The 12,179-nt window shown below is 46.0% G+C and overlaps 1 protein-coding gene across 1 annotated transcript in view; it reads left to right on the top strand.

Moving 5' to 3' along the window:
* The first annotated feature begins 466 nt into the window (after nucleotides 1–466).
* LOC112077325 (contactin-1a-like) overlaps nucleotides 467–12,179 on the top strand; it is a 19,257-nt gene continuing 7,544 nt past the window's right edge. Inside the window, exons 1-4 of the mRNA XM_024143849.2 lie at nucleotides 467–506; nucleotides 3,983–4,144; nucleotides 9,435–9,584; nucleotides 10,490–10,670. Of these exons, the coding sequence (XP_023999617.1) occupies nucleotides 467–506; nucleotides 3,983–4,144; nucleotides 9,435–9,584; nucleotides 10,490–10,670 (533 nt within the window). The remainder of the gene's footprint in view (nucleotides 507–3,982; nucleotides 4,145–9,434; nucleotides 9,585–10,489; nucleotides 10,671–12,179) is intronic.

Genomic DNA, 12,179 nt, shown 5'->3' on the forward strand with positions numbered 1-12,179 from the left:
AGTTGCAGTCTTGTACAGTAGATCCCATGCTAGCCCCAGGACTCAGGAAGTTGCAGTCTTGTGTACAGTAGCTCCCATTGCTAGCCCACAGGACTCAGAAGTCGCAGTCTTGTTACAGTAGCTCCCATGCTAGCCCTCAGGATCTGGAAGTTGCGAGCTTGTTACAGTAGTCCCAGTGTAGGCGCCTCAGACTCAGGAGAGTTGTAGTCTGTTACAGTAGCTCCATGCTAGCCCAGGTAACTCAGGAAGTTGCGTTCTTGGTACAGTAGCTCCATGCTAGCCCTCAGGACTCAGGAAGTTGCAGTCTTGTACAGTAGCTCCCATGCTAGCCCTCAGGTCTAGGAAGTTGCGTCTTGGTACAGTAGCTCCATGCTAGCCCCTAGGATTCAGGAAGTTGCAGTCGTGGTACAGTGCTCCATGCTAGCCCTCAGGACTCAGGAAGTTGCAGTCTGGTACAGTAGCTCCCATGCTAGCCCTCAGGACTCAGAAGTTGCGTCTTGGTACAAGTGAGTCCATGCTAGCCCTCAGGACTCAGGAAGTTGCAGTCTTGTTACAGTAGCTCCCATGCTAGCCCTCAGGACTCAGGAAGTTGCAGTCATGGTACAGTAGCTCCCATGCTAGCCCTCAGGACTCAGGGAAGTTGCATGTCTTGGTACAGTAGCTCCCATGCTAGCCCTCAGGACTCAGGAAGTTGCAGTCTTTGTTCAGTAGTTTCACATGCTAGCGGGCTACTTAACAGTGCAGGGGCGGCCGTTCATTAGCGTCTGCAGTTCAATGCTCTCTGTTTCCATATGACCTTCGTGTTTACTAATTATCATTAAAACTATAGATTGCACAATAGACCGGTGTGAGGCACCGTGCTACCACTTGCATACAACACTGCTAACATGTGTGTGTGATGATACCTATAGAATGTGATTTTGAGTTTGAATAAGAAGGTGTTGTGGGAAAGAGTAGTGTTTCCTGCAAAATTCATTTCAATTCAGCAATTCAGAAGTCAAATGAAATACCAACTTGGCTTAGGGCACTAACTGAATTGTTGTACTAATTAGAAGATGTACTTGTCCTGTTCAGACATGGAGGTTCAGTGGAGAAGCTGATTTATCACACAGAACACATCCAGACTGTATAACTCACTCTGGACGTTACACCTTGCACCGCCCAGACCCCTGTGGACAACGTCACCGCATCCATGACCTGGTTTCTCCAGAGGTATGTGCCACACACACGACACTCACACGCATGCAACGCCACCGCACGACGTCACACGCCACACCACACACACACACACACACACACACACACACACACACACACACACACACAGAGAACTAGAGTTGGGTGGGAGGTGGGTGAGGGCTAGACAGAGAGTAAGAGATGATTGATGCACATTTTCTCACTCTCTCAGTCCACCCTGTGTTTTGTCTCATTTATGCTCYGTMTATTGGTTTATTAAACAGACATCTCATTTMTGCTCCGTCTATTGGTTTATTAAACAGACATCTCATTTCTGCTTCCCATATTTAAGGTAAGATGAGCTGCCCTCTGAAGGACACAGCAGCACCTTTGAACTAAACTCTTAGCACAGAGGGGGTGTCATAAAATAGCCTGCAACATTTTTATTTTTACTACTTTATTGGGCACGAATAATTTTATGAAGTGTGTGTGTGTRCRYSMGYGTGYGYGYGTGTGTGTAAGGGGTTATAAGTCTACCCAGAGTAACCAGACCGTGGCTGCTTTACTGGCTGATCTGTCAGCTCCGTGGCTCCGTCACAGTGGTGGAAATACCACTGTAGGAGTAAATGTCTTCTGTCCTGGAGCCTGGTMAACCACTGGGGAGGAGGCACATGTTACAGTCTCACACCATGGCATTCTTAAACACACTGCTGTAGATATCTGAAAAAGGTCTCCCGGAAAGGTCAGGTTTTTTATGGCGTCTCCTCAAAGAGCTTGAGAATGAATTCTCCGGTGTTTGTGTTCTTTGGTAGCCAGAGAACTGTCTCTCCTTAGTCATTTCTGCTTGGCATTCTATTTCCCTTGAAGCTAACATGTGTGAACTAAACTCCTACAGTACGTTTCCAAGGTGATGTCTGTCATACTGTACTCCGTAATGCCGCCATGATGATTCATGTTTTCACCTCCACTATACCTGCTGAGTGAAGCCTTGTCTTACAGCCCCTACACTACTCCTATAGGCCCCTAAATATAACATTTCTCTCAGTGGAAAAAGTCTCTTTAGAATGAGGCTAAGAGCTCTAGCAGAGAAAGCAGTGATCTGGCAGTGTCCCAAATGGCACCCTATTCCCTATATAGTGCACTACTTTTGACCAGAGTCCTGGTTAAAAGTAGTGCACTATAAAGGGAATAGTGTGCCATTTGGAACGTAGAGTCTGTGTGCGGTGATCCTCATCGTGCCCTGGTGGTGGTTCTTTTGAAGCAGGGGCTGACAGATGGGCAGGTAAATGGGCTCAGGCTACGACGACGATCCCAGAGTACAGTCGAATCAAAACAAGGCAGAGACCCTGGCTTGCAGGCATGCTTAAATGGAGTGTCAACACACAGACAGGAAGGAGATGAAAGATGACCATTTATCAATTCTGACAAGCAGGAAGTAGATTTAGATTACACCAGAGAAACAGCACACAGCACCTGTATTTTACTATCACCATCTCATTATTATTATCTTATTATAGCTCTATGATAATAATACGAGCTGTATCTGCATATGACTGCGTATTACAGCAAYGTATTGTTGTCTTTCAATGGGGGAAAAACAGAAAAACGCAGTGGCTTAGAATTTTGTATTTGACTGTTAAATTATACTTTTCTCCCATATGCCATTCATACTAAACTAGTCTGTCTCTGGAGCTTGTCCCATTGCACAGACCCTGGCCTGCACCGAGACATGTCTCGAGTTCTTGTTCTATTATCAGTCCGCTTCACACAACAATAACAACAAGCTGAAAATTTGAGGCATTGTGTGTAAAAGATGTCACAGATATGTTCCAGTAAAACGATCCGGGTGGCTTCTTCCTTTCTCTTCAATACACAGCCACCACACAAACACACACACACACACACCACCACAGACACAGACACAAACACACACACACACACACCCACACACCACACACACACCACAACACCACACACACACACACACACACACACACACACAAACACAACAATCTTCTCGCTCTCCTGACAGTCTAATCACCTTAGTTCTCTGGCGTGATTCTGTGGCAAACATGAAGAGCAAATCCTGCTGGATTTCTGGGGCGTCTGAGGCTAGGCTGTGGGTTGAGAGAGAGCAGAGAGGGAGTGACTCACCCAGCAGTCTGGGTTTTCTATTAGACAGTCTTTCTAGTCCTCTCTCTCTCCTCAGGAAGGGCAAACTAACAAGAAAAACAGTAGATTAAAGTGTCTCCCCCTGGCTTTTAGGCTTGGTTATATTGTCAATTGCCCTAAGTAATGTGTTAATACCTCTGGACTGATGATCTGTGTAAAAAGTGTAATTCAGTGGAAATGCTGGTGGTTTGACGTGCTGTTTTACGGCCTAGTTTTGTATGTGCTGTTTTTGACGTGCGTGTTTTACATGCTGCGTATTGATGTATGTTTTTGACGTGCTTTAACATGCCTAGTTTTGATGTGCTGTTTTATGAGTGCTGATTTGTACATGCCTGGTATGATGTGCTGTGTTTATGCATACAAAGCAGATTCATTATTGTAGTCTTAGACGAGGCAAGAATCTTGCCAAGTCTTGCTTCCACGAGAGGATCATTGAGTGTTGGTGTATCTTGTTGGCTTTGTTGTATTTGGATTATGCGGACCGTTGTGATGGGGCCTATTTGTGTGTTATGTTTTGTAGACGATTTGCACCCATTCAGAAGCTCTCAACGTCTCTCCTCTCCCTTCCTCCGCGCACCCTCCCCGTTCCCCTATTCCTCGCGTGCCCTCCCCCTCGTTCCTGTTTCCTCTCCAGGTCCCCCTGGGCCTCCAGGTGGGGTACGTGTGGAGGAGATCAGGAACAAGAGTGTCCGTCTGATCTGGAGCAGGGGAGCAGACAACCACAGCCCCATCTCTAAATACACCGTCCAATGCCGGGACTGGTTCTCCCAGGAAGACTGGAGAGATGCCACCACATGTGAGCTAAATAAATACCACCATCCATATTGTTTTCTGGTCAAATAAATACCCTAAATGTGTAGGTCTGATCTTGCAGTTTGTGCCGCCACTTTTAGAAACCCTACCAGTGTCTCCTCTCCAAGCTTTTCTCTCTCTCCTACTGTCTGTCTATCCAACAAAATACATCAAATAAACCCCATGAACACCAACGACTGGTCAAATAAACCGGAGCGTCGAACAGAGCCGGCTCTGGTGCCAGCTCTGGCTAAGAGCTGGGTACATAGATAGACACATGGTGGATCTCCTAAAGAAGCAAACCGTGCAGAGACTGAAACCACACATCAGTTCCTCACAGGCACCATTTCATAAGTCCTAGGTCAGCATTTACACAGAATGCAAAACAAAGTTCTGTGCGTTAGTCTTTAGGTGCTGTACTGTAGCACCGGAGTAATCCAACAAGACGTCCACGTGCTGGCAGCATTTTAACACACAATGTTATGCTGATTTCTCTGATACTTCTCTGAGGTGATACTATGGGTTTCTGTGTACAGTGCATTTGTAAATGATTCTATTCTAATATTAATAAAATGTTTTTTTTTAAATCCTCACAATCTACACACAATACCCCATAATTAAAAGCAATTTAGCAATTGCTAATTTATTCAAAATAAAAAACTGAAATACCACATTTACGTAAGTATTCAGACCCTTTACTCTAGTACTTTAGTACTTTGTTGAAGCACCTTTGGCAGCGATTACAGTCTCGATTCTTCTTGAGTATGACGCTACAAGCTTGGTACACCTATATTTGGGGAGTTTCTCCCATTCTTCTCTGCAGATCCTCTCAAGCTCTGTCAGGTTGGATGGGGAGCGTCGATACACAGCTATTTTCAGGTCTCTTAAGAGATGTTCGATGGGGTTCAAGTGCGGGCTCTGGCTGGGCTACTCAAGGACATTCAGAGACTTGTCCCGAAGCCACTCCTGTATTGTCTTGGCTGTGTGCTAGGGTCGTTGTCCTGTTGGAATGTGAATCTTTGCCCCAGTYTGAGGTCCTGAGTGATCTGGAGCTGGTTTTCATCAAGGATCTCTCTGTAATTTAATCCGTTAATATTTTCCTCAATCCTGACTAGTCTCCCAGTCCCTGCCACTGAAAAACATCCCCACAGCATGTTGCTGCCACCACCATGCTTTACCCTAGGGATGGTGCCAGGTTTCCTCCAGACGTGACGCTTGACATTCAGGCCTAAGAGTTTCATCTGACCAGAGAATCTTGTTTCCGTTAGATGCCTTTTGGGCAAACTCCAAGATGGCTGTCATGTGCCTTTTACTGAGGAGTGGCTTCCGTCTGGCCACTCTACCATAAAGRCCTGATTGGTGGAGTGCTGCAGAGATTGTTGTCCTTCTGGAATGTTCTTCCATCTCCACAGAGGAACTCTGGAGCTCTGTCAGCGTGACCATCAGGTTCTTGGTCACCTCCCTAACCAAGGCCCTTCTCCCCCGATTGCTCAGTTTGGCCGGGCAGCCAGCTCTAGGGGAAGAGTTCTTCGTGCGCTTTCCAACTTCTTCCTATTTAAAGAATGATGGAGGCCTGTGTTTTTGGGGACCTTCAATGCTGCCAGAAATATTTTTGGTACCGCTTCCCCAGATCTGTACCTCGACACAATCCTGTTCGGAGCTCTGGCTCCTTCAATCTCATGGCTTGTTTTGCTCTGACATGCATTGCCAACTGTGGCAACCTTATATAGACAGGTGTGTGCCTTTTCCAAATAATGTCCAATCAATTGATTTACCACAGTGGACTCCAATCAAGTTTGTAGAGAACAAGGATGATCAATGGAAACAGGATGTACCTGAGCTCAATTCCGAGTCTCAAATCAAACTTTATTTGCCAATGCGCCGAATACAACGTGTAGACAGTCACGGTAAAGTGTAGACTTTACCGTGAATATGCTTACCTTACAGCCCTTAACCAACAGTGCAGTTCAAGAAGAATGTGATATTGTCAGTGTAAATTGTTCGGTTGGCGATTTTTATGAGTTGTTCAGCAGTCTAATGGCTTGGGGGTAGAAGCTGTTGAGGAGCCTTTTGGTCCTAGACTTGGCGCTCCGGTACCCGTTGCTGTTGGCCGTGGTAGCAGAGAGGAAACAGTCCCATAACTTGGCATGACTGGCTGAAATTGCTTCGCACGCAGATAATTCCCTAGGATAGTGGACTCTCCTACTCCCCTACGTGAGCTACCCTGATACCCTTCTAAGCCGATGCAGAATGAGCGGCCCCAGTACAAGTACTCTATGTAGCGCCCTTACGGTCCGAGGCCGAGAAGGCCATTCCCATAACACAAGTGGTGATGCAATCACCCGAAGTCAAGGATGCCTCTTCGAATGGTGCAGTGACGCTGCCAACCCTTATGAGATTGCTGGGGCCCAGCACTACATCGTCTTTTGCAGTCTCATGACCGCGTGGCAAAACAGGTGTGTGTCGTGCATCTTCCAGACTGTCCTTGGCTATGTTATGGACATTTGCATAGCTGACTCGTTGGTAATATGCGACAAAACATCGCGAACCTTGAAACTCTAGGCCCCACGCTCATCCATACAGTGCCGTGTCCGATGTTAATCGGGGCTGTTCGGCCCGCCTGTCTCTGCTATCCACAGATCAGACTACCTTTGTCTGCTCACATTAGTGAAGGTTGCTTGTCCTGGTCACCACACCTGACATGCTTGACCTCCTCCCTATAGGGGGGGCCCCTGTCTTATCGTTGCTCAGCTGAGTCAGCGCTACCACTGTTTGTGAATCAGCAACTCCCCGTAATAATGATGTGGTAGTCGTCGTTTTGGCATAACAGCAGTCGTGGGTGAACAGGGAATACAGCAGAGGGACTAAGTTACACACCCCCGGGAGGGCCCCCAGTGTAAAGGATTGCAGCCTTGGCAACGTATTGTTGTCTACTCCTACCACACTGGGGCGGCCCGTCAGGAAGCAGGAATCCAGTTGCAGAGGGAAGCTGCGTGTTCAGTCCCAGGGCCCTTTAGCTAGTGAATGAAGCTTTCGTGCGGCACTAATGGTGTGCTCGAGTAATATCTGACGTCTGAGCTGGTAGTCCAATGAATAGCATTCTCATATAGGGTGTTTCCTTTGTCCAGGTGAGAAAAGGGCAATGTGGAGTGCGATTGAGATTGTGTCATCTGTGGATCTGTTGGGGCAGTATGCAAATTGGAGTGGGTCTAGGGTGTCCGGGAGGATGCTGTTGATGTGAGCCATGACCAGCCTTTCAAAGCACTTCATGCGTACCGACGTGAGTGCCACGGGGCAGTAATCATTTAGGCAGGTCGCCTTCGCTTCTTTGGGCACAGGGACTATGGTTGTCTGCTTGAAACATGTAGGTATTACAGACTCGGTCAGGGTGAGGTTGAAAATGTCAGTGAAGACACTTGACAGTTGGTCCGCACATGCTTTGAGTACACGTCCTGGTAATCCRTCTGGCCCAGCGGCTTTGTGAATGTTGACCTGTTTAAAGGTTTTGTTCACATCGGCTACCGAGAGCGTTATCACACAGTCATCCAGAAAAGCTGGTGCTCTCATGCATGCTTMAGTGTTGCTTGCCTCGAAGCGAGCATAAAAGGCATTTAGCTCGTCTGGTAGCTCACGTCACTGGGCAGCTCACGTCTGGGTTTCCCTTTGTAGTCCGTAATAGTTTTCAAACCCCGCCACATCCGACAAGCGTCAGAGCCGGTATAGTATGATTCARTCTTAATCCTGTATTAACACTTTGCTTGTTTGATGGTTCGTCTGAGGGCATAGCGGGATTTCTTATAATCGTCCGGATTAATCTCCCGCTCCTTGAAAGCGGCAGCTCTAGCCTTTAGCTCGATGGATGTTGCCTGTAATCCATGACTTCTGGTTGGGATATGTACGTACAGTGGGGACGACGTCATCGATGCTCTTAGTGATGAAGCCAATGAATRAGGTGGTATATTCCTCAACGCCATTGGCTGAATCCCGGAACATTTTCCAGTCTGTGCTAGCAAAACAGTCCTGTAGTGTAGCATCCGTGTCATCTGACCACTTCCGTATTGAGCTAGTCACTGGTACTTCCTGCTTTAGTTTTTGCTTGTAAGCAGGAATCAGGAGGACAGAATTGTGGTCAGATTTGCTGAATGGACGGCGGGGGAGAGCTTTGTATGCATCTCTGTGTGTGGAGTAAAGGTGGTCTAGGATTTTCTTTTCCCTTGTTGCACATGTCTCCGGCCACTAGGAACGCCGCTTCTGGGTGAGCATTTTCTTCTTTGCTTATGGCCTTGTGGAGTTGGTTGAGAGCAGTCTTAGTGCCAGCTTCGCTTTGTGGTGGTAAATAGACGGCTACGAATAATACAGATGAGATCTCTCTTGGTAGATAGTGTGGTCGACAGCTTATCATAAGGTACTCTACCTCAGGCGAGCTATACCTCGAGACTTCTTTAATGTTAGACATCGCGCACCAGCTGTTATTGACAAAAAGACACCCCCCACACACCTCGTCTTACCAGAGGTAGCGTCTCTGTTCTGCCGATGCATGGAAAATCCCGCCAGCTCTATATTGTCCATATCTTCGTTCAGCCACGTCTCGGTGAAACATAAGATGTTACAGTTTTTAATGTCCCGTTGGTAGGATCATCTTAATCGTAGGTCATCAGTTTTATTTTCCAATGATTGCACATTAGCAAGGAGGATGGAAGGCATTGGGAGTTTACTCGCTCGTCTCTGGATTCTCAGAAGGATCCACGATCTGCGTCCCCTTTTCCGCCGTCTTTTCTTCACGCAAAATTCGTGGATCTGGGCCWGTTCCAATGAAAGCAGGATATCCTTCTCGTCGGACTCGTTAAAGGAAAAAGTTTCTTCCAGTCCGCGGTGAGTAATCGCTTTTCCAGAAGTTATTTTCGGTCATAGGAGACGGTAGCAGCAACATTATGTACACAATAAGTAAAAAAATCAGTTACACAAAACGCAAAAAAAATTACAAAATTGCACAATTGGTTGGGAGAATGTAAAACGTCAGCCATGTTCTTCGGCGCCATCTTTAAGTCTCATAGCAAAGGGTATGAATACTTATGTAAATAAGGTATTTCAGTTTTTTATGTTCAATACATTTGCAAAAATTACTCAACCTGTTTTTGCTTTGTCATTATGGGGTATTATATGTAGATTGATGATGAATATTATTATTTTATTTTTTTACATACATTTCAGAATAAGGCTGTAACTTAACAAAATGTGGAAAAAGGCAAGAGGTCTGAATACTTTCCGAATGCTCTGTATCTCTGTCTTTGTAGCCCCTCCGGATGTGGAAGGCAATGCAGAGACAGCCACGGTGGTGGACCTGTTTCCCTGGACAGAGTATGAGTTCAGGGTGATAGCCACCAACACCCTGGGGACAGGAGACCCCAGCAGCCCCTCTCCCAAAGTCACTACGTTGGAGGCAGGTAAGGGTAACGGAGCTGTTKCTGAACCATCATGGCATCCTGAGTCACCTTGGCTTAGTTCTGAAGTCTTCGCTACCCCAGCTAATGCCTAGGCTATAGCTCAGCAGACTAACACAGGGGATCTGGTTTGTTTAACATTTGAAAATGTAGGCCTAAAGTAACAATTCTAAAAACAAGAATATTTGCTAGAACACGTCTTACTAAACCAGTGGTGGAAAAAGTGCCCAATTGTCATACTTGAGTAAAAGTAAAGATACCTTAAYAGAARATGACTCAAGTAAAAGTGAAAGTCACCCAGTAAAATCCTACTTGAGTAAAAGTCTAAAAGTATTTGGTTTTAAATATACTTAAGTATCAAAAGTAAATGTAAAATATAAATAATTTCTAATTYCTTATAAAAAGCAAACCAGACAAAAAACTGCTTAAGTAGTACTTTCAAGTATTTTTACTTAAGTAMTTTACACCACTGTACTAAACCATGACTGATGAGATAACAGAACACATCTTACTAAGCCATGACAGATGAGATTAGAAGATCGAAAGCCAGTGTAACATCGGTCCCATAGGAACATTTAAGGTGTTGAAATTGGCAGCACTAGTGACATTGATGTTATATTTATAAAACTGATGCTGCATCAGTACTAGTGCCAACTGAAGGGTACAGTATWTGTTGTTTGGCATTGTGCTGTGTGGACAATGGCCAGTGTTCACGAAGAGTCTCAGAGTAGGACTGGGATCAGTTTTACCTTTTTTGATCGTAATGAGTATGATTATATCGACAGGCAGGACCTKATCCTAGATCAGCACTCTGTGATCAACTATCCTAGCTCAACACTCAGATGTGCTTTGTGAATACTGGCCTGTGAATGTGAACTCAGAGCTTGGCATCTCCTGTCTCTTTGTAGTTCCCGTGGTGGCGCCCTCAGACATTGGCGGCGGTGGCGGGACCAGCAAGGAGCTGACCATCACTTGGACGGTAGGTCTAGCCAAGACGCCATCTTTATTTCTGTCTCTGCCAGTGGACCGTGGCCACAAACTCAGCTTTTCTCCTAAATCTGATCTGACAGCAGCCAGGAGCAAGCCAATGTAGACAAGCAAGAGCAGAAGTCATTCAAATTAAACTGCAGCATCTGCAAAATACATGTCGTTTTTGCAAGGCAGTGCTGAATAGCTATTTTTACATTTTAGCAGATGCTCTTATCCAGCGCCATTAGAGTTGATTACCTTGCTCAAGGGMCCATTGGCAGATTTTTCACCTAGGGATTTGAACCAGCGATCTTGCGGTTACTGGCCCAATGCTCTTAACCGCTAGGCTACCTGCCACCCGTTCCTAGAGGAAGCTATGTTCCTGGAAGAAGAGGACAGAATAGACGTCAGACCACAGCACGTCCATAACGGTACGGTTTGAAGGAATGACTGTCAACCAGAAGTGCTTTTGTATCTGCCTTTACTCTCTCACTTGTTTAGACTCACAACACAATCACCAGCAAAACAATAAGTGATTGATATCAACCATTAGCTAGCCTCCGTTTCTGTGTTTCCCTATTTGACAAATTCCTATAGGTGTCTTGGGCAGATTGCCTGGCAGCATCAATCCAGTTGGTTGATGTGATGAGGCTTGTGTTTAAAGGTCAGCTGTGTGTGTGTGTGTGTGTGTGTGTGTGTGTGTGTGTGTGTGTGTGTGTGTGTGTGTGTGTGTGTGTGTGTAGAGAGAGAAGTATAGTAGATGACGCTGAGAAGAGTTGAAACAGACTGAGGGCGATAGGAAGGTGTGGGTGTTTGCTGAAGAGACCGCCAGTCTCTATGCTGCGGACAGAGTACAAGATCTGTGGTCCGTTTTTCTGTTTTCCCCACATATAATTAAGTTTGGCTTTCCATGAGGAGTAAACTAATCCTAGATCTGTGCTTACCGTCTTGTGCAGAGTAGATAACAGCCGTGAGACATATAGGGTCCTTCTCCTTTAATGTTGAAAGCCTTGACTTTGACCTGGAACTCTGTGGAGGCGGGGAAATGGATGAGTCTTTTGTGGACGTAGTGTTTAGCCTCGGGGCTTGCCACAGTCACCATTCATCCAGTCGTAGAACATCGTGGGGCTTGAAAGGCGATGATGTAGCCAAAGTTGCGGCCGTAAGTAGTACTGGCGGCTGCACCGGACTTGGTGAAGAGGGAAGCGGGAAATAGAGTTGAAACAATTAACAATAAGAAGAAACGATCCACAACAGGACCTTGTTGTCTATGCGACAGGGCGGTGTCACCGTCTTGATGGTCCATCTTTGCTGAGAAGGTTATGCCAAGTGACAGAAAAATGGTCAAGAGATCAAAATAAAGGAGTTATAATCTTCTAAACACTGGTTTATATAATATTAATATTATTCTAGTTATCAATGACGACTGTGTCTCTGAGACACTTGTTTATTCCAAAGTTATGAACACCCTTATTATTAGACCAGCCTGTCCAGCCTGACCGGCCTCACTTCCTTGATTTATTAGACAGCCTGTCCACCCTCATCTCCTAGCTTTGCGCTCAAGGCCCCCATCAAACCAAATGTTTCTGCACTGATGTAGCATGAGCGCCATCAGGCACTGCTAACAAG

Source organism: Salvelinus sp. IW2-2015, unplaced genomic scaffold (genome assembly GCF_002910315.2).
Source record: "Salvelinus sp. IW2-2015 unplaced genomic scaffold, ASM291031v2 Un_scaffold4459, whole genome shotgun sequence".
Lineage (NCBI taxonomy): Eukaryota > Metazoa > Chordata > Actinopteri > Salmoniformes > Salmonidae > Salvelinus > Salvelinus sp. IW2-2015.